At 35.9% G+C, this 25404-nt stretch overlaps 1 protein-coding gene across 4 annotated transcripts in view; it reads left to right on the top strand.

Moving 5' to 3' along the window:
* Positions 1 to 216: 216 nt before the first annotated feature.
* Positions 217 to 25404, top strand: part of LOC105484655 (coagulation factor XIII B chain) — a 31807-nt gene continuing 6619 nt past the window's right edge. For 2 of the 4 annotated variants that reach the window (XM_011746482.2, XM_011746487.2), the window contains exons 1-10: positions 217 to 325; positions 4423 to 4623; positions 5537 to 5722; positions 6427 to 6603; positions 6957 to 7133; positions 9981 to 10160; positions 10248 to 10433; positions 11870 to 12052; positions 13945 to 14145; positions 16683 to 16865. In XM_011746482.2, coding sequence (XP_011744784.2) covers positions 262 to 325; positions 4423 to 4623; positions 5537 to 5722; positions 6427 to 6603; positions 6957 to 7133; positions 9981 to 10160; positions 10248 to 10433; positions 11870 to 12052; positions 13945 to 14145; positions 16683 to 16865 — 1738 coding nt within the window. In that variant the 5' untranslated portion in view covers positions 217 to 261. Of the gene's footprint in view, positions 326 to 4401; positions 4624 to 5536; positions 5723 to 6426; positions 6604 to 6956; positions 7134 to 9980; positions 10161 to 10247; positions 10434 to 11869; positions 12053 to 13944; positions 14146 to 16682; positions 16866 to 25404 lie in introns of all 4 variants that reach the window. The other 2 variants (XM_011746484.3, XM_011746486.3) reach the window with 2 other exon arrangements.

Below are 25404 nucleotides of genomic sequence, written 5' to 3'. Positions count from 1 at the left end.
TTTATTCTGTTGCTATTGTTGCCCTAATCAGTTATAATACTCTTACTGGACTCTGGCATGATAAGTAATGTCAATTAATATAGTTGTGTTATTTTAACATTATTTCAAAATATTTTAAGTGAAATGTAAGACTTGTTACAAAAGGACTTAGAGAGAGGTTATAAATTATTAACTTTTTCCTCAAGAGAAGTATTGTGTACTTAATGACAAGTTCCTAGTGCTTTAGAATTGTTAAAATCTTTGTGAAGCACATCACTGAAGATGAGGTTGAAAAACCTGACTTTTATCATCATATTGATAATCTCAGGAGAACTCTATGCAGAAGGTAAAATTAATTCTTAATATTCTTTATTCTCTAAAACGTATAAATGGAGATTCTAATATTTGTACAACTCAAGTTTTAGTATACTCTTTCATTTTCATATATCAATTTTATAACATATTTTATAAATATGACTTTTTATAATATTTAGAGCTTTTCCTTTGAGCAAAATTAGTAAAGTGTTCTTACAGTAGTATAAGTTAGAAAAACAAAAATCCTCGTATCTCTAGAGGGCATAGGAGACAAGGATCTAAATACTTCGAAAAGGTTTTCAGGCTAACAATATGTCCATTTCAAAGTCACATGTTAACTTTAATTCTAAATTTATGCTAGAATCCACTCCTAATACTGAGAAAACTTGTACAATTTTAATTCTGTTCATAAGGTGAGAGTTTCATGTGGGAAATTTGAAAAGGAAACAGCCATAAATATTTTCTACTTTTGAGACTTTGATTTTTATCCCAATGAATTATTCATTGGTTTGGAGACATTAAGTAATGATTAGTAGGTGAACTATACAATTGCTTGTACAAACAGGAACACTTAGAGAGTAAAAGAGGGGCTCTATTAATAATTGTTTGGACAACACATGTAAATCAGGACTTTCCAAACAAACCAACACCTGTGGACTCCCTATTAGAAAGCTTTATAGTCAGATTGCCCAGTGTATAAGATTAGTGTGAGAGTGGAAGGTAGGCAGTATACATGGGTATGTTGTTTAGGAACATTATCAATATTATCAGGCCGTAGGATGAAGAATCCAGGGAGGTCACTTAGCATTAGCAAGAGTGAACATACAAAGAAGGAAGCTACAGCAATAAAGCTTTTCTAAAATAAACATCTAAGGGAATTCGTTGAAATTAAATATATAAGTTTTCATTGTGTTTTAGTTGAATAGTTTACTATACGTTTTCTACCCAAACATCTATAATTAAAATTATAAAAGTGAAAGACACAGAATTCATCTTATTTTATACTTTTAATCTATAATAGGATGATTTTTGCATGAATTTCTTTTGATTTTATTTTTCTGTCTAAATAGGGAAATACCAGAAGATATAATTGACCGTTATCCATACCATAAAGCCATTGCAATATTCTAGTCAATTTTCTAATTATTATAAGGTTACAATGCGTTTTACACAGCAACAAAAAAGTAAGCAGCTTGAAGACAGAGACAATGATCTTATTTTTGCATGCTTCTCTCAACTCCCATTGTGCACTTCAGGGGCAAGAATTGGATTAACTGTATTTCTCATTTCATGGTTTGCAGTTATTATTGGCCTATGAAAGGTCTCACTCTTACTTTACTTACACATTTTATCCCCTTATTCCCAGTCTTGAAGTCTGTTTCCCCTGGGACCTACTACAGTGTTTTAATATGTTACTCTAGCTCTCTCAACCACAAATAGCTCTAGAATGAATATTATGATATAACCAACTTATCTTTCTGTGAGAATATCGTCAGTCTGTATTCACTCATAGGTAGGATTCTTGAGTCTATTCTTGTACTTGATTTCTGTGAGTAGTGAGAGATTACTTTTGCAGAATGGCAGTTTCGAAGTATATCATCTCTGAGAGAGGATGTAAATTGATGCTTCTCATCATCCTCACCAACACCCCATATTGTTCATTTTTATACTGGTTGCTATATGGTTATTCATAACATCCATTTTTATTTATTTACCATTCTCTGATCAGTAGTGTGTCCATCTCTTCATATACTTTTTTTGTATGTTCAGATGTCTGTGATTTTCTGGTTTATATATGATTAGCATATTCCTCACATTTCTCATTAATTTTTTCTCAGGAGTTCATATTCTCCAAGGCATTCCAGCTACCTTAACAAGTAATGTGCCTATCCTCGTGGTGGAGGGCGATGTCCCAGGACAGTCTTTAAAGCCACAACCTAGGATTGTTGTGCAAAGAATATTTTGCTGCCCCTCCCTGACAAGCACCTGTGCCCCCCAGGGAAATTCCTTGTGTATTCACCATTGCACTGCTATTTCGAAAGACTCTTTTTATTGTAAATTCCTTTGGTGCTTGGGTGTGAAAAATGGTGAGAAGAATTCTCAGGGAATGGGGACCATCCTGCCCATGTTTTTCTGTCTGCTCCATCAGATGCTGGAAGTTTTGTTACTCATCATTCCACATCCATTTCCTTCAGACCTAGGCTAGCACTGCTACTCTTTTATGTCTCACAGTAGCATTAAGGTATACAGTGATCAACCAAGGCATTGAAGCCAGAGTAATCATACTGGATCCAGGCCTTCTTCCATCCATGACTGCCCATGTTTCTTCCCAACACAGCTCCTAGGATTGTTCAAGTATTTCTTTCTTTTAAGCGTTTTTATGATTTTAAGATTTTCAACATGAAGATACATTTTTAAAATGTATGTTTCATTTGGAGTATAATATATCCAGAAAAATGCAAAAGTCATAGGATACACTTATATATTTTTTTATAAAAGTTTACACTATCAGATCAAGATATAGAACAGTGACAGCACCCCAGAAACAAAAATGATCCCTCTAAGGTACTAAACCCCAAAGGTAACCATTCTGACTTCTATTATCATGGATTAGTTTGTCTTCTTTTAAAAAGTTATGCAAATGTATACATTAATTCATATGTGATTGGCTTGTTTCACTCAATATTATGTTTATGAGATTCACCATTTGTTCATTTCTGTTTTGGATAATGTTCCATTGTATGCATAGTCTAAAACGTGTTTATCTTTTCTATTATTTATAGGCATTTAGATTGTTCCCAGTTTCGGACTATATGAATAACGCTACTATAAGCATTCTTTTACATGTCTTTTGGTATAAAAATATATGCTTTTTCAATTGGGTAATACAGTTTGTACACGTTTTACCCCAAAATGTATTGCAAAAGTATTCTCTCACAGAGTTTGGACTGATTTATACTTTCAGTTGTAGAAATATGCAAGTTCCAGTTTCTTCACTTCTTCACAATCATTGAGATAACTTGCCTTTTTCATTTCAGCAGTTCTGTTGGATATGCAGTACTATCTCATGGTGGTTTACATTTGCATTTCCCTGATGACTAGTAATGCTAAGTACTAGGTCTCTAACCATTTAAATGTCCTATTTTGCAAAGTTCTTGCTCAAGTCTTGCTTTGTTTTAATTGGTTGTCTGTTTTTTTCTTTAAAAATGCGATTTATTTCAAAATTTTTTATGAGTTTGCATATGTTAAGGGGAAATTTTATCTATTCCTGAACTGTGCTGTCCAATACAGTGGCCATTAGCCACATATAGCTATTGGAGACAGTACTTAAAATGTCACTAGTCCAAGATCAGATGCTCTGTAAGTATAAATATATAGTGGATTTTAAAGAGTTAGTAAGAAAATAAAGAACGTAAAATATTGTAAAATATTTTCAATATATTAGGTTACATAAACACCTATTATTAAAATTAACTTCAACTGTTCCTTAGTATTTTTATGAATGTGACTATTAGAAATTTTTAAATTACATATGTGACTTGCAATACATATCTATTAGGAAGTGCAGGCAGGGTGGAGTGGCTCAACTCTTGTAATCCTAGTGCTTTGGGAGGCCACAGCAGAAGGATCCTTTGAGTCCAGGAGTTTGAGAACAGTGTGAGTAACACAGTGAGACCCCTCATCTCTACAAAAAAAAACCCAAAACTTAGCCACATGTAGTGGCATGTACCTGCAGTCCTAGCTACAGGAGAGGAGGTTTGCTTAAGCCCAGGAGCTCCTGGTGGCAGTGAGCTATATTTCAGCACTGTACTGAAGCCTGGAAAACTGAGGCAGACTCTGTCTCTAGGAAGAAAAAAGAAAGTACTGTTCTACGAAGTTAGGCAAAGCTTCTCTGAAAAGGTGGTCTGCTAAGTTTTACCATGACTGTCGGATGTTTAAAGTCATTTGCAGATCAATTATGATAAAAGGACTGCTCGAATTATCACAAAAGTACCTTGAAAATTTAAGTAAGAAAAATAAGTACTAGTTGAAGTGTCCCTAAAAACTTTGTTTGTGTTGTCACCTGATTACAAATTTATGTTTTTAGATTTCTTTTTCCATTTTCAGCTTGACATTTACTCATTTCAGAAAAACCCTGTGGTTTTCCTCATGTGGAAAATGGAAGAATTGCCCAATATTACTATATTTTTAAAAGCTATTACTTTCCAATGAGCATAGACCAAAAATTGTCATTTTTCTGCTTGGCTGGTTATACCACCGAAAGTGGAAGACAAGAAGAGCGAACCACGTGTACAACAGAAGGCTGGTCTCCAGAGCCAAGGTGCTTCAGTAAGTCAGCTGGATGTGTCTGTCACTCAACGTTGCATACTCAAAGAAATTCGTATATAAAAATAGGGGTCCAATAAAAACAGAAAGCAGTTAAACCTTTTAGTAGATAAGAACAAAATCACTAGTCATCTGTCTTTCTACAACATGAAGGCGTAATTTGAAATCCGATAAAGAACGCTTTTACATGAAAATGTTATTTTCTTTATCTGTTTTTAATAATACTCTGTTGAAGGGAATAGGGTAATAACTGAAATTGTTTATCACATTACAAGGCAAAGAGATGTAATTTACTTGAAGTAACAGGAAACTTATTTTGATAATTAAGCATAGGATGCCAGAAAAGTGCTTGAAACGCTGGCCTCTGGAAGCGCAAGATTGCTACTCTAATGCTTTATCATTTGTAAGACTCATCTCTCCTTTGTGTGCCAACTTCTCTCATGATACCCATTGAAAAATGTGTTTTTCAATTTTGAATTGAAAGTTTGAGTTCAAATTTGTGAGAAGGTAATCTAATTGACTCATTTCATTATTTTATGTCAGGCTACACTATCATCGAACTATCAGTGATCTTCCACTAGGGCAGGTGATCCAGAGTAAGGGGCTTTGGTTGAGCCAGTTTCATTTAAAAGAGGATGTTGAATATGGTTATTGCTGTTGATATATCTAGTAAATCTACCTAGAAGTAGATCTGGTAGGGGTAGAAATTACTATAAGAACTAAAAATACTAAATACAAAGAAAGTCAGTGTTAATTTTCAAAAATTATGCAGATTATTTCAAAAAAAATTTATGCAGATATTTCCAAAATGAAATTGCTAATAATAACATTATACTTTTGGCTTAATTTTACAATTTAGTAAAAAACAAGTTTAGTTTCATCATTAAGTTAAACAAATAATTTTTTTTTCCCATAGAAAAATGCACTAAGCCTGACCTGAGTAATGGTTACATCTCTGATGTAAAGTTATTGTATAAAATTCAAGAGAACATGCATTATGGTTGCGCTTCAGGGTACAAAACCACTGGAGGGAAGGATGAAGAAGTGGTTCAATGTCTCTCAGATGGATGGTCTTCTCAACCAACCTGTAGGAAAGAACATGGTATAAGAATCATTTCCTAAAACTGAAGATAAGAGCTTGTCAAACTTATATTGAATATATTGAAGCTTATATTGATATCTATTATTTAATAGAATTTATTTTTCATTATGTCTGCAATGCAGGAAGTTGATATTACTTTTTTCAAGTACTAGGTGATTCCTTAATCCAAATGTTCTCAATCCCTACAGCACACCTACACCAATAGTTCTTACTTTGCACCAATGAAAGGAATTGGAATGGAATAAAATAAAAGAAGCTTTTCCTTTATATGTCACTATTTCCTTTATTACAGAAGAATTTAAGATCATGTACATTATTTTATGTTGTGAACCAATGCCAGATATACTTAAAAATAGTTCAATAATTTAAATATATGTATACTTTGTTAGTAAGTTGTTTAAATTGTAAAAATGCATAGACAGCACATACTTCACAATTGCTACTGCACAAGCCTTCAGTTGAATTTTGGCCTTTGGTCAAGCACTTGTAGACCAGAATTTTAAGAACAGAAAGCTGGTAGGGTTAGGTCACAAGGTGTATGAAAAAAGAGAATAGAGGCAAAGAAAAATTGGGGCTATTTTTCAATTTTACTAAGAGTTGATTTTACCATATATTCTTAAGATCTGTTAAAACACATTTTGATATTTTTTTACATTCTAGGTTATTAAAAAGATTTATAAAATAAATAATTTTTATAATTTTAGAAACATGTTTGGCTCCTGAATTATATAATGGAAATTATTCCACAACACAGAAAACATTCAAAGTGAAGGACAAAGTACAATATGAATGTGCTACTGGCTACTACACAGCCGGAGGAAAGAAGACGGAGGAGGTAGAATGTCTCACATACGGATGGTCTCTCACACCAAAATGTACCAGTAGGTTCTCATTTGGAATAAAATCTACTCTCACTCTGAAAGCTTTTTCTCATAGAGAAGTGTATATAAGTTGTCATGCTAATTATATTTCATCTTTTCATACTTTTTTGCCTTTATTTTTAATTATGTTGATAGCAGTCTTTGATAATTGAAAGCTCCCAAGTAGAAAAAATTCATTTTAGCTCACAGGATTAAATTAGAATAAGCTTAATGATATTTAACAAATATATAAAATGAATTCATAAGCTTTTTGGCAAATTTAATTTTTATTCTAGATATGTCATGTAAATAGTGAATTTTATTGTAGCAGAAAAAAAATTTGTTTGTAATTTTATTCATTCTTTTATTTGTAGAATTAAAGTGCTCTTCTTTAAGATTAATTGAAAATGGTTATTTTCATCCTGTAAAGCAAACCTATGAAGAAGGAGATGTCATTCAGTTTTTCTGTCATGAAAATTATTATCTAAGTGGATCTGATTTAATTCAATGCTATAACTTCGGTTGGTACCCAGAATCTCCTGTATGCGAAGGTAAATTTTTAAATTTAATACTCACAAAATGCCATGTCTTTATCAGCTTTACTCTCTATTAGCTCTGATAAAATTCCTGTGGTCATATCTAATTTTTTTCCTGAGTCCTATTTTTAAAATAAATATTGTCTTTTAAATCAGTGCTATTTTCAGCAATCTTAATATATTCCACCTGAATAAATCTTGTTTTGTATTAGTTTGTAAATGACTATATCTTTTAAATTTATTATTTAAAAATATATATTATACATTTTAAATCCCTTATTACAACAAATAACTTTTCTTATTGGGAATTATTAGACCTAATTACCCCAATCTGGCAGCTTTGCAAGGATACTTTCTCTTTATTTGCCACATATTTCCAGATGTAAAAATTAATCTCTAAAATAGCGAGGTAGAAAGCAGAAAAAACAGAACACTAACACCCAGAAGTGAAAATGGGAAAAGAGGTCATCTAGTAGAAGCTGCCCAAAAATGTAATATCTATGGTCACATTTCTATTACTGGATGTGTCTAAACGGGTGATGCAATTACCTGTCAGAAGACATCCATAATTATTTAAACACACATACAATTTAATATGAGGACGGTCCTATCTAGTAGAAGATATGAAAAAAATAATTGCAGATATGAAAAAATAATTGCTATAATGTGACAAATGGTACAATCAACTCAGGTACAAAGTGCAGGAATAAACATTAGGGATTCTGATTGGTATGCTGTGGAATAGCATTCACAGAAGTGATGGCTAATATTTACATTGGGTCTTAAGAGATAAATAGGAGTTTGAGGATTGGGAGGATAGGGTGACGCAAAGGGTTTGATAGTAGTTTTTTATTTTCTGTAATATGGGATATAATGTCTATTGACAGGCAGGTGAAAGACATGAAGGCACAACTTGGAAGAAAGTGGTGAAGATTTGGAACGGGTGCTGGGGGAAACAAATGAGGGCTCTGACCACGGGTATGCAGTGGGATTGCCAGAACTATCATAATTCCCTAAATGCACTGTACAGTAACTTTAAATATTTTATGATTTTTCATTCGTGCTTGACATCCTTGGTATAGTAGTAGAGAAGAAGATTTTTTAAGCAAATTTTTTAAAGCATATTTTTCCTTTTTTTTTTTTTTTTTTTGAGATGGAGTCTTGCTGTGTCACCCAAGCTAGAGTGCAGTGGCACGATCTCAGCTCACTGCAACCTCCACCTCCCAGGTTCAAGGGATTCTCCTGCCTCAGCCTCCTGAGTAGCTGGGACTACAGGCGTCAGCCACCACACCCAGCTAATTTTTTTGTGTTTTTAGTAGAGACAGAGTTTTGCCATGTTGGTCAGGGTGGTCTCGGACTCCTGATCTCAGGTGATCAGCCTGCCTCCGCCTCCCACATTGCTATTTCAAAAATAAATGGCAGACCTACTTAAGGCCTTTTATACCCCTTTCCTCTTCCAAATTAGCCAGCATGACAACAAGCCTATTTTCTCCGGTAAATAGTCATTAGGCATACAATAGGCAGTGTTGCAGGCTGAATTATATCTCTCTTCTCCCAAAATATAACCACATTCTAATACTGGGAACCACTAAATGTTACCTTACCTGGTAAAAGACACTTTGAGGTTAACAATCTTAAGGTAGGAATACTATCTGGAATTATCTATCCAGACTCTAAATATAATCAGAAATGCTTTTATAAAAGAGAGGCAGAGGGAGATTGACTACAGAAGAGGAAGCGGGAGATGTGATAAAGGAAGCCACAGGTTGAAATGTTTTGAGGAAGGGATTGTGAACCAAGGAATACAGGTAATTTCAAGAAGTTAGAAAAGGCAAAATAGCTGATTCTCCTCCAAAGCCTCCAGCAGGAATGCAGCTCTCCTGATACCTCGATTTTAGTCCAGTGAAACTGACTCTGGACTTCTGGCCTTCAGGACTGTAAGAGGATACATTTGTGCTGTTTTAAGCCACTAAATTGTAATTTATCACAGCAGCAATAGGAAAGTAGTGTGGTCAGTATTTTAGAGTAGGAGACTTTAATTTAGACAGACGTGGGTTCAAGAACAGATCTGCTGCATGCTATTAATTTATTTACTTCATAAGTTTTAGTTTGTCTATAACATGGGAGAAATAATAGTTCCTACTTAATAAAGTTATTTTAGGACTAAAGGAGGTAATAAATGTAAAATGCTTGCTACTTTAGTATTCTATTGGTGCATAACAATGTCACCACAAACTCAGCAGCTTAAAACAACACAAACATTATTTCCCATTGTGTGTAGGTTGGGAGTTTGGGTGTGGCTTAACCAGATCCCTGCATCCCTGGCTAACAAAGCTGCAATCAGGATGTTAGCTGGACTGAAGTCTCATCTGAGGCTTGACTGGGCAAGACTTCTTCCAAACTCACTGTGGTCATTGACAGCATTCAGCGCTTTGCAGACTGCTGAACTGAGAGCCTCTGTTTCTTGTGGCTGTTAACTGAAGGCAGCCCGCTGCCCCTTGCCTTACAGCCCTTCTGCTTTGGAAGCTCATGATGTAGCTTCTTGTTTCTTCAAAACTAGCAAGGAGAGAGAGTCTCTTGGCAAGAATGGTGTTAAAATCTGATGTTACATAATTATGTGTACATAATCACATACTAATCCATGATCTTTGCTGTATTTTGTGGGCTAGAAGCAAGTTACAGGTCCTACTCATGGAAAGAGTTATCACACAAGGAAGTTAACATCAGGAGGTGGGGATCAAAGGAATGCTCCTGGAATCAGTCTGCCATACTCTCTATGATGCTTGACACAACGGACCTTTTTATTTAATCTTTATTATTTTTGTAATTATATGACTAAAGGTGCTGATTTTTTTCCATAAGGAAGAAGAAACAGATGTCCTCCTCCACCTCTGCCTATAAACTCCAAAATTCAAACACATTCAACAACTTATCGTCATGGAGAAATAGTTCGTATAGAATGTGAACTTAATTTTGTGATCCATGGGTCAGAAGAAATACGTTGTGAAAATGGAAAATGGACAGAACCTCCAAAATGCATTGGTTAGTAACACCTCGAAGAAGCTTTGCTAAAATGAAATCTGCATGTGTAGATAAATGGTCTGTTCTCTTTCAACTGTACCTTTTCAGAAGGACAGGAGAGGGTAGCCTGTGAGGAGCCACCCTTCGTTGAAAATGGTGCAGCAAATTTACACTCTAAGATTTATTACAATGGGGACAAAGTGACATATGCATGTAAAAGTGGCTACCTTCTCCGTGGATCGAATGAGATAACTTGTAATCGTGGAACATGGACACTTGCTCCTGAGTGTGTTGGTATGTATGCTATATTTACCATCAGTAGCTAAACTTACGGTGTAAAATTTTCCATTCTGTTACTTTAATCTGCATATTCCTAGGAAGAGACCACGGCTTAGGCAAATTAGAAACGCATTGCTACAGCACCTACTCTTCTGCGTTGCATGTGTGCATGTGTGTGTGCGTGTATGTGCAGCCATCTATAGAATTTAAGTCAATGTAAAGAATTAAAAAAAAAAACCTTTTTGAACACTGGTGCTAAGCACGGTTATCTGATCTATGTCATGCCATGACCTGTAAGTTCTAAATGACAGCACATAAATGATGACGTGCTTCATTACAGAAGTAAATAAGGGCATGGTGGATTGAGTGGCTGGCCATAAGCATTATCTGCTTCTTCTCCCCATGTGTCCTACAAAGTCAGGGTAGAGCATTCTGTTCTTGACCTTGGGTAAGTCCTGCCGATATTTTGCATCTGGCCATTCTGAACCTTATGCCCTTCTGAGACACGTCCCTGGTCTTTGATTTTACTGAAGGGCACCACCAGGCTACACTATCACTCCTGGGGGCTACTATTCCTGTCATCTTTCTCATTTCTTAATCAGATCACAGCGAGATCTTCACACACATGTTTATATAGGATATTTATTGAATAAGACAAAAGCTATGAAGGATGCTAAAGAAATTTACAGAGTAAGAGAAAGATACCAAAAAGATTAAGCCTGTAATCCCAGCACTTTGGGAGGCCAAGACAGGCAGATCACGACGTCAGGAGATCGAGACCATCCTGGCTAACACGGTGAAACCCCGTCTCTCCTAAAAAATACAAAAAACTAGCTGGGCGAGGTGGCGGGCGAGGTGGCGGCTGCCTGTAGTCCCAGCTACTCGGGAGGCTGAGGCAGGAGAATGGTGTAAACCTGGGAGGTGGAGCTTGCAGTGAGCTGAGATCTGGCCACTGCACTCCAGCCTGGGCGATGGAGCTAGACTCCGTCTCAAAAAAAAAAAAAAAAAAAAAAAAAGAAACCAAAAAGAGAGAAAAAAATGGATATTTCCTCGGTGGGTCGATTGAGACCTGAGATGAAGAGGAATGAGAAAGAAGAAAATAAAAATGGGTTAATGCCAAAGAGCAATTTTAGAATTGACCATAATCTTTAGGTTGAAGAATAGTTTCTCATTCTATAGATTTAAGAAATGTCTGTTATCATAATTCCTTCACGATTGAGAAAAGAGAAAAAATACGTATAGTTGTTTTTAGGCAACATATTTGCTGTCAACTCTTGCTTAGCAAATTTTAAAAATATTTGAGCTGAAAAACATTTTTCATATTTGTAATGAATTTATAAAACAATTGTCCTAAATTATTTTATTAATACAAATATTGAGACACTACAGTATGAGTTACTATAGTATATTGTTTTGAGCTCATATTAAATTAAAACAACCTCTTTTCTTAGAAAATAATGAGAATTGTAAGCATCCTCCTGTTGTAATGAATGGGGCTGTGGCCGATGGGTTACTGGCAAGCTATGCAGCAGGATCTTCCGTGGAATATAGATGTAACGAATATTACTTGCTGAGGGGATCAAAAATATCTCGTTGTGAACAAGGAAAATGGTCATCCCCACCTGTTTGCTTGGGTAAGAAAGAGAGCACATGGAATGTTTATGTTCGTACTTTTATGTGATTTTCTCGTGTTTTAATATCATGAAAATGACTATTTTGTAGAAATCATTTTTTTTCACAACTGTTTTCCCTCCCAGTTCTTTAAGTAGAAAGTCCCTAAAATATTAGTGTATTTTTTTATTGTGGTGAATTATGCATAACATAAAATTTACTTTAGCCATTTTTAAGTGTATATATATATACACTTATACATAAATGTATGTTTTAAGTCTTGAGCTCTTTCAACCTTTTGTTAGTAGTTTCCACCTTTCAAGTAATTCTTAGGAGGCTGTTCCCATTCAAATTCAGACACAGGCACATATTCATGTAGAATTTTTCTATTGCTCTCATATTTTTATAAATGGTTTTGATATTAAGTTTTTGATGATTTGATTGATATTGCGTTGAGTGGAGATACAGTAATCTCTAAGGACAAAGACTAGATTAAAATATTTAGGGCAAAACTAGTAATGAAACAAGTTCATAAGGAAATAACAGCATTAAAGGAAATACATCATTCTATATCTGGAACAACCACCTCAAGAGAGTTAGGTTTGGTCCTAATGAATCAAAGGAAATATCAAATGAAGATTAATCATTGTTATCAGGGCAAGAGAAAGGGGATTTGTATATCTTGCTTATCTATTGAAGCCGGAAAGGCTATCAGTACAAATTCACAACGGTATGATAAAGCATAGAATTGTCTCTGTAGGAATTATTATTTCAGACATTAAGAGTCTCTCTAACCTCTCCATACTCCCTTCCCTGCTCTAATCACTCCAGTCTTTCTGGTCTCCTTACTCTTCCACAAACAAGCCAAGAATGTTCTCACTTCAGGGCCTTTGCACTGGTTAGTTGCTTGGGACACTCTTTCATAAGAAAATGACGTGGTTCACTCAGTCCCCTTCAAACTTTTGTGCAAATATTACTTCTTATTTAGGCCTACCCTAATCACCTCACTGAAAAGTGCAACTTCTCTTCACCTAACTCTTTTGTTACCCCCTCCCCCCTCCAGTACTCTTGTTTTCAACCAAGTTATCTTATGCTGTAGTTTAAAGATGGCCACTGTGTTAGTCTGTTCTCATGCTGCTAATAAAGACATACCTGAGATGGGTAATTTATAAAGGAAAGAAATTAAATGCACTCACAGTTCCACATGGCTGGGGAGGCCCCATAATCATGATGGAAGGTAAAGGACAAGCTAGGCATGTTTTACATGGAGGCAGGCAAGAGATTGTGTGCAGGGAAACTCCCCTTTATAAAACCATCAGATTTCATGAGACTTATTCACTATAATGAGAACAGCATGGGAAAGACCCACCCCAGGATTCAATGACCTCCAGCCAGGTTCCTCCCATGACATGTGGGAATTATGGGAGCTACAATTCAAGATGAGATTTGGGTAGGCACACAGCCAAACCATATCTGCCACACATTGTACAATTCATGTCTTTATTATATTTATTATGTATTGTAGGTGTTTCTCCCAATTAGAAGGCAAGCTCTATGAGGGCAGGAGTCTTGGTTTTATTCATTAGCAGGTTTTCTATTATTTTCTACATGGTAGTTTAAGGTTTTTATTTTGTAGAAAGAAAGCTATTATTAATCTAACTGATTTATGCCCTTCAACAGTATTTTTGATGTTTTAAATTAAGTGGTTTTAGTTTATGACAAGTAATGTATAGATTCATTTGATAGTAATAAAGTGTGTATTTTCTTATATGTATATATGTGTGTGAGAAGCCTTAATTATGATTTAAATTATAAAATATTGCTTTTGATACTTGTCATAATTTTTGTTTTAAAAAATATCACTTTTATATTTGTCAGACAAGTAAAGAATTTAAAAGAGCATTTTGTTTTTCAGAGCCATGTACTGTTAATGTGGATTACATGAACAGAAATAACATAGAGATGAAGTGGAAATATGAGGGGAAAGTCTTACATGGAGATTTAATAGATTTTGTATGTAAACAGGGATATGACTTATCTCCGTTAACCCCATTGTCTGAATTATCTGTGCAGTGCAACAGAGGAGAAGTGAAATATCCTTTATGTACTAGAAAAGGTAAAATAATAATGTTCTCTGCAAGGATCTTACTTGATCAATATCTGCTACCTGGGTTGAAAATTTATTTATATTTTGTTGCTATTTTTCTTGTTATTATTATTATTTTTAATTTTGTTTTATTTTATTTTTATTTTCCTTTAGTTCTGGGATACAAGTGCAGAATGTGCAGGTTCGTTACATAGGTATACGTGTGCCATGGTGGTTTGCTGTACCTATCAACCTGTCATCTAGGTTTTTTTTTTTTTTGAGACGGAGTCTCACTCTGTCCCCTGGGCTGGAGTGCAGTGGCCGGATCTCAGCTCACTGCAAACTCCGCCTCCCGGGTTCATGCCATTCTCCTGCCTCAGCCTCCCGAGTAGCTGGGACTACAGGCGCCCGCCACCTCGCCAGGCTAGTTTTTTGTATTTTTTAGTAGAGACGGGGTTTCACCGTGTTAGCCAGGATGGTCTCGATCTCCTGACGTCGTGATCTGCCTGTCTCGGCCTCCCAAAGTGCTGGGATTACAGGCTTGAGCCACCGCGCCTGGCCTGTCATCTAGGTTTTAAGCCACACGTGCATTAGCTATTTGTCTTTATGTTCTCCCTCTCCTCACCTCTCACCCTCTGACTGGACCCAGTGTGTGTTGTTCCCATCCCTATGACCATGTGTTCTCATTGTTCAACTCCTACTTGTGAGTGAGGACATACGGTCTTTCATTTTCTCTTTCTGTGTTAGTTTGCTGAGGATAATGGCTCCCAGTTTCATCCATGTCCATGCAAAGGACATGATCTCATTCCTTTTTATGGCTGCATAGTATTCCATGGTGTATATGTACCACATTTTCTTTATCCAGTCTGCTATTGATGGGCATTTGAATTGGTTCCATGTTTTGTTATTGTAAATAGTGCTGCAATAAGCATATGTGTGCATGTGTCTTTATAGTAGAATGATTTATATTCTTTTGGGTATATATCCAGTAATGGAATCGCTGCATCAAATTGTATTTCTGGTTCTAGATCCTTGAGGAATCACCACGCCGTCTTCCACAATGGTTGAACTAATTTACATTCCCACTAGCAGTGTAAAAGCATTCCTATTTCTCCTCAGCCTCACCGGCATCTATTGTGTCTTAACTTTTTAATAATTGCCATTTTGACTGGTGTGAGATGGTATCTCATTGTGGATACACCTTATACAAAAATTAACTCAAGATGGATTAAAGATTTAAATGTAAAATCCAAAACCATAAAAACTCTAGAAGAAAACCTAGGCAATACCATTCAGGACATAGGCATGGGCAAAGACTTCACGACGAAAATGCCAAAAGCAATTGCAATGAGAGCCAAAACTGGCAAATGAGATCTAATTAAACTAAAGAGCTTCTGCACAGCAAAAGAAACTATCCTCAGAGTGAACAGGCAACTTACAGAATGGGAGAAAACTTTTGCAATCTACTCATCTGACAAAGGTCTAAGATCCAGAATATACATGGAACTTAACACAAATTTACAAGAAAAAAAACAAACAACCCATCAAAAAGTGGGCAAAGGATATGAAAAGTCACTTCTCAAAAGAAGACATTTATGTGGCAAACAAATATATGAGAAAAAGCTCAACATCAGGATTCTTTAGAGAAAATTTATACCTATGACCCCAATTCACCACCATCATCTTCTAATCTATAAAGTTGAGAGGAGTGATCCAACTTCCAAATTTCAATCAGCATACATACCAATATAGGATGGCCATGCTGACATCTTTGAATTCCAATAAGTCAATTTTATGAAGGGGAAAAATCAAGAGGTTTTATAAATGTTGCCAGACTATCAGAGAATTAATCACCTTTTTGTGACACTCAACAACAAACACTGTAAAGCATTGCTCTACTTAGGGCATCCTGGGGACCCATTGTCTCAATACTGCCTGGATATGGGGACTATTACTTTTAATAAGGAAGAAAAGGAAGATAATATATACAGAAAGCATGGCTTCTAGAAAAATCCCATAGACTTAGGGAGAAATAAAATCATGATTGTTAATACTCTGATAGTTTTAAATACGTATATAAATACTATAAAATGTGATTCTAATTATGAAAATAAATTGTATGGTATAATATTATTGCAAAAATATTTTCAATATTTTAAAAATGTTTCAGAACTGCCTAAAAAATGCCTTTATGGCTAGGTGGAGTGGCTAACGCCTGTAATCCTAGCACTTTGGGAGGCCAAGGTGGGCAGATTTCTTGAGTCCAGGAATTCAAGACCAGCCTGAGCAACATAGTGAGGCCCTGTCTCTACAAAAGAAAAATGTACCTGTAGTCCCAACTAGTTGGGAGGCTAAGACAGGAGGATCACTTGAGCCTGGGAGGCCAAGGTTGCAGTGAGCCATGATCATGCCACCATGCTCCAGCCTGGACTACAGAGTGAGACTCTGTCTCTGAAAAAAAAAAAATGCCTTTATATTATATATCTCAACTTATTTCTGTAGCACTTACAAAGTACTGGATGTTCATTATAGCAATTCATTGTATACTTTAAAACTTATTTTTGCAGAATCTAAAGGAATGTGCACATCTCCTCCACTTATTGAACATGGAGACATTATCAGTTCAGTAGTAGACACCTATGAAAATGGCTCTTCAGTAGAATACAGATGTTTTGATCACCATTTCCTACAAGGATCTAGGGAGGCCTATTGTTTAGAGGGAACGTGGACTACACCACCATTGTGTTTAGGTAGGTACTACTAAATATGCCTCTAAAAAAGTAAAACTATATATTTTTAATTTGCTGTCATTTTTAAGGTAACATAACACTAATATAATGCTAAATTTGCTACATTTGTGTTATTTTATTCATGTGCTTATTTCATCACTGGTTTCTATTCTTTCCTCTAGATCATAAATGACTATAGTTCAGTTTGTTCTAATAAATATTTATTAAAGACAAACCACACATCAGGTTGATGTGGGGCTATAAGTTGATAAGCCATAGTGGTGTGAGTAAACGTTAACAATTATCATTATTGTGATTTGTACTATAATAGAAAACATTAGTACAATGGGGAAATAAAGAAATGGATAACTCAATATGGAAAGATGAAGCAAGTTAATGTTTTATTAGCAAGGCATCCTAGTAAGAGTAACAACATTTACTAAGGCCTCAGAGGCATAAAATAGCACATCTGTAAATAATAAGAAAATATTTTTTATTTCCAATTCTGACTTTTATTTATCTCTCTTATGTTCTTTCACTGGCTAGGGCTTCAGTACAATGTTGAATGGAAGAGGTAGTAGATGTCTTTGTTTCCCATTCTCACAAGTAAAACTTTCAATAATTCACCTCTATGTGTTGTTACAAATACTTTTTAAAAAAATCAAGTTAAAGGTATAGAAACCTTTCTTTCTATTTTGCAAAAATATATTTTTAAAGAATCTTCAGTGTTTAATTTTAGCAATGTCTGTTGAAATAATTTCATGGTTATTACTTTTGGTTTTCTTCCCTGCAAATTTAATGAATTATACTGCTTCTTTTGAATGTTAAAGCATGATTGTATTCCTGTGAGAAATTCCACAAAGTTGTGATAAATTATGTATATTCTATGTTATATTTTTATTTATCAATATTTTACTCATCTATTTTCATGAGAAAGACTGGTCGGTTATTTTCCTTTCTGATTTGATATCAAGTTTGTGCTGACCTCATCCCATGATTGGGAAGTGTTCCCTCTTTTCTGGTTTTCTGGATCGATGCTATTTCTTCCTTAATAATCTTAAGAGTTAACCAGAAAGCCATCTGAGACTTGAGTTTTTCTGTGAAAAGACAAACTGACAGCTTCGATTTGTTTAACAAATAACGGTAATTATTTCTTCTTCTATCAGTTTTGGTAGAGAGTGGTTTCTTGATCTGTTCATTACAGCTACATTGTCCAATCCAGTAACATAAAGTAGTTATGACATCTTCCTATCCTCTTTTTGATGTTTTTATTGACGTATCTTTTGTTATTACTTCTATTAACATGTATTTGTCTTGACATGCTTTACTAAGGGTCTACATATTTTATTAGTGTTTTCAAACAACCAACATTTGCATTTGTTGATTCATCAAATGTTGCTTTCTATTTTATTAATTATGCTATTATCTTTATTATTTTCTTTCTTCTATTTTCTTGTATTTCTTTTGTTACTCTTTTTCTGGCTTGTTTAGATGCATACATAGATTACTGATTTTCAGCATTTACATTTTTTCTAAAAAAATGAATTTAAAAATAGAAATTTCTCTCTGAGCACAACTTTAACTTCATCCAACCCATTTTTATATCTTGGATTTTTACTATCATTCAGCTCAAAAATTTTATAGTATTCATTTTGATACATTCTGTGTGCTCTGCATCATTTAGAAGTTTCTTTTTAAAGTTCTGAATATTTAGGGGATTTTCTAGTTTTCTTTTGGTTGTTGATTTCTAGTTTAATTCAATTAAGACATATTTTGAATTATATCTACACTTTAAAATTTGTTGATATTTGCTTTATAACAAGCATATATTTGCTTTAGGTATGTGTTCTTTTTGTACTTGAATAAAGTTAACTTTGTCACTATTTGGTTCACTGCTTTATATATGCAAATTGGATTGAATTTTTTTTTTATGTTTAAGTTAATCCAAAGCTGTACTGATTTGTGTGTGTTTGTTTTCTATCAATGACTGAGAGAAGCATGTTAAAGTCTCACTTGGCATTGTAAAACATTTCATATTTTAGTTCTGTCAATTTTTGCTTTTGTATTTTGATGCTATTTCATTAGGTACACACACAAATTGGGACACTAAATCTTGGTATACTGGCATAGTCTAATTTTGAAAGACCTCCTTCATATATAGTAATGCCTTTTTTTTTTTTTTTTTTGTTTTTGGACTTGAAGTCTCCTTAACTGCACCGAAGGGTTTTTGACAAGCATTTACATAGTACACATTTTTCCATCCCTTAACTTTCAAACTTCTGAGTTCTTACTTTTAGTGTGCATCTCTTATAAGCAATATATAGCTTATTTTAAAATATACTTATGCAGTTTATAATTTTTTCTTTATAATGGAATATTTAGTTCATTTATGTATTCATGTAATTACTAATATATTTCAGTTTATACCTCATCTTTCTATACTAGGTGTATGTTACTATACTCCATGTATATCCAATTGGTCATCTCTCTCTCTCTCTCTCCATATATATGTATGTGTGTTTTATTATAGTTTAAGTTCTAGGGTACATGCACACAATGTGCAGGTTTGTTACATAGGTATACATGTGCCATATTGGTTTACTGCACCCATCAACTTGTCATTTACATTAGGTATTTCTCTTAACGCTATCCCTCCCCCAACCCCCCAGTACACGACAGGCCCTGGTGTGTGATATTCTCATTGTTCAACTCCTGCCTATGAACAAGAACATGCAGTGTTTGGTTTTCTGTCCTTGAGATAGTTTGCTCAGAATGATGGTTTCCAGCTTCATCCATGTCCCTGCAAAGGACATAAAAAACTCATCCCTTTTTATGGCTGCACAGCATTCCATTGTGTATATGTGCCATATTTTCTTAATCCAGTCTATCATTGATGGACACTTGGGTTGGTTCCAAGTCTTTGCTATTGTGAATAGTTCCACAATAAACATACATGTGCATGTGTCTTTATGGTAGCATGATTTATAATCCTTTGGGAATATATCCAGTAATGGGATCACTGGGTCAAATGGTATTTCTAGTTCTAGATCCTTGAGGAATCGCCACACTGTCTTCCACAATGGTTGACCCAATTTATACTCCCACCTACAGTGTGAAAGTGTTCCTATTTCTCTACATCCTCTCCAGCATCTGTTGTTTCCTGACTTTTTAATGATCGCCATTGTAACTGGCATGATATGGTATCTCATTGTGCTTTTGATTAGCATTTCTCTGATTACCAGTGATGATGAGCATTTTTTCATTTTTCTATTGGCTGCATAAATGTCTTCTTTTAAGAAGTGTCTGTTCATATCCTTTGCCTACTTTTTGATGGGGTTGTTTTATTCTTGTAAATTTGCTTAAGTTCTTTGTAGATTCTGGATATTAGCGCTTTGTCAGATGGCTAGATTGCAAAAATGTTCTCCCATTCTGTAGGTTGCCTCCTCACTCTGATGGTAGATTATTTTGCTGTGCAGAAGCTCTTCAGTTCATTTAGATTTTATTTGTCAATTTTGGCTTTTGTTACCATTGCTTTTGGTGTTTTAGTCATGAAGTATTTGCCCATGTCTATGTCCTGAATGATATTGTCTAAGTTTTCTTCTAGGGTTTTTATGGCTTTTAGGTCTAACATTTAAGTCTTTATTCCATCTTGAATTAATTTTTGTATAAGGTATAAGGAAGGGATCCAGTTTCAGCTTTCTACATATGGCTAGCCAGTTTTCCCAGCACCATTTATTAAATAGGGAATCCTTTCCCCATTGCAGGTTTTTATCAGGTTTGTCAATGATCAGATGGTTGTAGATGAGTGGTGGTATTTCTGAGGTCTCTGTTCTGTTCCATTGGTCTATATATCTGTTTTGGTACCAGTACCATGCTGTTTTGTTTTCTGTAGCCTTATAGTATAATTTGAAGTCAGGTAGCATTATGCCTCCATCCTTTATTCTTTTTGCTTAGGATTGTCTTGGCTATGTGGGCTCTTTTTTGGCTCCGTATGAACTTTAAAGTAGTTTTTTCCAATTCTGTGAAGAAAGTCAGTGGTAGGCTGATGGAGATAGCACTGAATCTATAAATTACCTTGGGCAGTATGGCCATTTCCACGATATTGATTCTTCCTATCCATGAGCATGGAATGCTCTTCCATTTGTTCTTGTCCTCTTCTATTTTGTTGAGCAGTGGTTTGTAGTCATCCTTGAAGAGGTCCTTCACATCCTTTGTAAGTTGGATTCCAAGGTATTTTATTCTCTTTGTAGTAATTGTGAATGGGAGTTCACTCACGATTTGGCTCTCTGTTTGTTATTGGTGTATAGGAATGCTTGTGATTTTTGCACAATGATTTTGTATCCTGAGACTTTGCTGAAGGTGTTTATCTGCTTAAGGAGATTTAGGGCTGAGACAATGGGGTTTTCTAAATATACAGTCATGTCATCTGCAAAGGGAGATAGTTTGACTTCCTTTTTTCCTAATTGAATACTCTTTCTTTCTCTTGCCTGATTGTCCTAGCCAGAACTTCCAACACTATGTTGAATAGGAGTGGTGAGAGAGTGCATCCTTGTCTTGTGCCAGTTTTCAAAGGGAATGTTTCCAATTTTTGCCTATTCAGTATGATATTGTCTGTTGGTTTGTCATAGATAGCTCTTATTGTTTTGAGATACATTCCATCAATATCTAGTTTATTGAGAGTTTTTAGCATGAAGGGCTGTTGAATTTTGTCAAAGACCTTTTCTGCATCTATTGATGTAATCATGCAGTTTTTTTCGTTGGTTCTGTTTATGTGATGGATTATGTTTATTGATTTGCATATGTTGAACCAGCCTTGCATCCCATGGATGAAGCTGACTTGATCATTGTGGATATGCTTTTTTATGTGCTGCTGGATTCAGTTCACCAGTATTTTATTGAGAATTTTTGCATTGATGTTCTTCAGGGATATCAGCCTAAAATTCTATGTTTTTGCTATGTCTCTGCCAGGCTTCAGTATTGGGATGATGTTGGCCTCATAAAGTGAGTTAGGGAGGAGTCCCTCTTTTTCTGTTGATTGGAATCGTTTCAGAATGAATGGTACAATCTCCTCTTTGTACCTCTGGTAGATTTCGACTGTGAAGCCGTCTGGTCCTCGACTTCTTTTGGTTGGTAGGCTATTAATTATTGCCTCAATTTCAGAGCATGTTTTTGGTCTATTCAGAGATTCAACTTCTTCCTGGTTTAGTGTTGAGAGGGTGTAGTGTCCAGGAATTTAGCCATTTCTTCTAGATTTTCTAGTTTATTTGCATAGTGGTGTTTATAGTATTCTCTGATGGTAGTTTGTATTTCTGTGGGATTGGTGGTGATATACCCTTTGTCATTTTTTGTTGCATCTATTTGATTCTTCTCTCTTTTCTTTATTAGTCTTGCTACTGGTCTATCAATTTTGTTGATCTTTTCAAAAAACCAGCTCCTGGATTCATTGATGTTTTGAAGGGTTTTTGTGTCTCTGTCTCCTTCAGTTCTGTTCTGATCTTAGTTATTTCTTGCCTTCTGCTAACTTTTGAATTTGTTTGCTCTTGCTTCTCTAGTTCTTTTAGTTGTGATCTTAGGGTGTCAATTTTAGATCTTTCCTGCTTTATCTTGTGGGCATTTAGTGTTATAAATTTCCCTCTACACACTGCTTTAAATGTGTCACAGAGAACAAATGTGTCCTTGTTCTCATTGGTTTCAAAGAACATCTTTATTTCTGCCTTCATTTTGTTATTTACCCAGTAGTCATTCAGGAGCAGGTTGTTCAGTTTCCATGTAGTTGTGAAGTTTTGAGTGAGTTTATTAATCCTGAGTTCTAATTTGATTGCACTGTGTTCTGAGAGACAGTTTGCTGTGATTGCTGTTCTTTTACATTTGCTGAGGAGTGTTTTACTTCCAATTATGTGGTCAACTTTAGAATAAGTGCGATGTGGTACTAAGAAGAATGTATATTCTGTTGATTTGGGATGTAGAGTTCTGTAGATGTCTATTAGGTCCACTTGGTCCAGAGCTGAGTTCAAATCCTGGATATCCTTGCTAACCTTCTGTCTCACTGATCTGCCTAATGTTGACAGTGGGGTGTTAAAGTCTCCCATTATTATTGTGTGAATGTCTAAGTCTCTTTGCAGGTCTCTAAGGACTTGCTTTATGAATCTGGGTGCTCCTGTGTTGGGTGCATATGTATTTAGGATAGTTAGCTCTTTCTTGTTGAATTGATCCCTTTAGCATTATGTAATGGCCTTCTTTGTCTCTTTTGATCTTTGTTGGTTTACAGTCTGTTTTATCAGAGACTGGGATTGCAAGCTGTGCTTTTTTTTTGCTTTCCATTTGCTTGGTAGATCTTCCTCCATCCCTTTATTTTGAGCCTATATGTGTCTTTGCACATTACATGGGTCTCCAGAATACAGCACACTGATGGGTCTTGACTCTATCCAATTTGCCAGTCTGTGTCTTTTAATTGGGGCATTTAGCCCATTTACATTTAAGGTTAGTATCATGATGTGTGAATTTGATCCTGTCATTATGATGTTGACTGGTTATTTTATGAGTTAATTGATGCAATTTCTTCATAGCATCAATGGTCTTTACAATATGGCATGTTTTTGCAATGGGTAGTACCAGTTATTCCTTTCCATGTTAAGTGCTTCCTTCAGGAGCTCTTGTAAGGCAGGCTCAGTGGTGACAAAAATCTCTCAGCATTTGCTTGTCTGTAAAGGATTTTATTTCTCTTTCACTTATGAAGCTTAATTTGGCTGGATATGAGATTCTGGGTTGAAAATTCTTTTCTTTAAGAATGTTGAATATTAGCCTCCACTCTCTTTTGGCTTGTAGAGTTTCTGCCAAGAGATCTTCTGTTAGTCTGATGAGCTTCCCTTTATGGGTAACCTGACCTTTCTCTCCAGCTGCCCTTAACATTTTTTTCTTCATTTCAACCTTGGTGAATCTGACAATTATGTGTTTTGGAGTTGCTCTTGTTGGGGAGTATCTTTGTGGTGTTCTCTGTATTTCTTGAATTTGAATGTTGGCCTGCCTTTCTAGGTTAGGGAAGTTTTCCTGGATAATATCCTGAAGAGTGTTTTCTAACTTGTTCCATTCTCCCCATCACTTTCCAGTACAGAAATCAAACAGGTATTTGGTCTTTTCACATAGTCTCATATTTCTTGGAGGCTTTATTCATTTCTTTTCACTCTTTTTTCTCTAATCTTGTTTTCTCGCTTAATTAATTTGATCTTCAATCACTGATACCTTTTCTTGCATTTGATCAAATTGACTATTGAAGCTTGTGCATGCATCATGAAGTTCTCGTGCTGTGTTTTTCAGCTCCTTCAGGTCATTTAAGGTCTTCTCTACAGTTTTTATTCTAGCTGGTCATTCATCTAACCTTTTTTCAAGGTTTTAGTTTCCTTGTGATGGGTTAGAACATGCTCCTTTAGCTCGGAGAAGTTTGTTATTACCAACCTTCTGAAGACTACTTCTGTCAGCTCGTCAAACTCACTCTCTGTCCAGTTTTGTTCCCATGCTGGCAAGGAGCTGCAATCCTTTGGAGGATAAGAGGCCTTCTGGTTTTTGGAATTTTCATCTTTTCTGCTCTGGTTTCTCTGCATCTTTGTGGTTTTTATCTACATTTGGTCTTTGATGTTGGTGACCTACAGATGGGATTTTGGTGTGGATGCCCTTTTTGTTGATGTTGATGCTATTTCTGTCTGTCTGTTAGTTTTTCTTCTAACAGTCAGACGCCTCAGCTGCAGGTCTGTTGGAGTTTCCTGGAGGTCTACTCCAGATCCTGTTTTCCTGGGTATCACCAGTGGAGGCTGCAGAACAGCAAACATTGCTGCCAGATCCTTCCTCTGGAAGCTTCATCCCAGGGGTGCTTCTGCCTGTTTGAGGTATCTGTTGGCCCCTACTGGGAGGTGTCTCCCAGTCAGGCTACATGGAGGTCAGGGACCCGCTTGAGGAGGCAGTCTGTCCATTCTCAGAGCTCGAACGCCATGCTGAGAGAGCCACTGCTCTCTTCAAATCTATCAGAGAGGACCGTTTAAGCCTGCAGAAGCTCTCTGTTGCCTTTTGTCCTGCCATGCCCTGTCCCTAGAGGTGGAATTTAGAGAGGGAGTAGGCCTTGCTGAGCTGTGGTGGGCTCTGCCCAGTTCGAGGTTCCTGGCCGCTTTGTTTCCACTGTGAGCTACTGAAGCCACAGCAATGGCAGATACCACTTCCTGCAGTGAAGCTGCAGCATCGCAGGTTGATCTCATACTGCTGCACTAGCAGTGAGCAAGGCACCGTGTGCGTGGGACACACCAAGCCAGGCAAGGGAGGATATCTCCTGGTCTTCTGACTGCTAAGACCATGGGAAAAGCACAGTATTTGGTCAGAAGTGTACCATTTCTCCAGGTACAGTCTGTCATGGCTTCCCTTGGCTAGGAAAGGGAAATCCCCCACCCCTTGCACTCCCAAGTGTAGCGATGCCCCATCCTGCTTCCATTCTCCCTCTGTGGGGTGCACCCACTGACTAGCCGGTCCCAATGAGATAAACCAGGTACCTCAGTTGGAAATGCAGAAATCACCCGTA

Source organism: Macaca nemestrina, chromosome 1 (genome assembly GCF_043159975.1).
Source record: "Macaca nemestrina isolate mMacNem1 chromosome 1, mMacNem.hap1, whole genome shotgun sequence".
In the NCBI taxonomy this organism is placed as follows: Eukaryota; Metazoa; Chordata; class Mammalia; order Primates; family Cercopithecidae; genus Macaca; species Macaca nemestrina.
The sequence above is the reverse complement of the archived record's forward strand: the minus strand, read 5'-3'. Positions and strand labels throughout refer to the sequence as shown.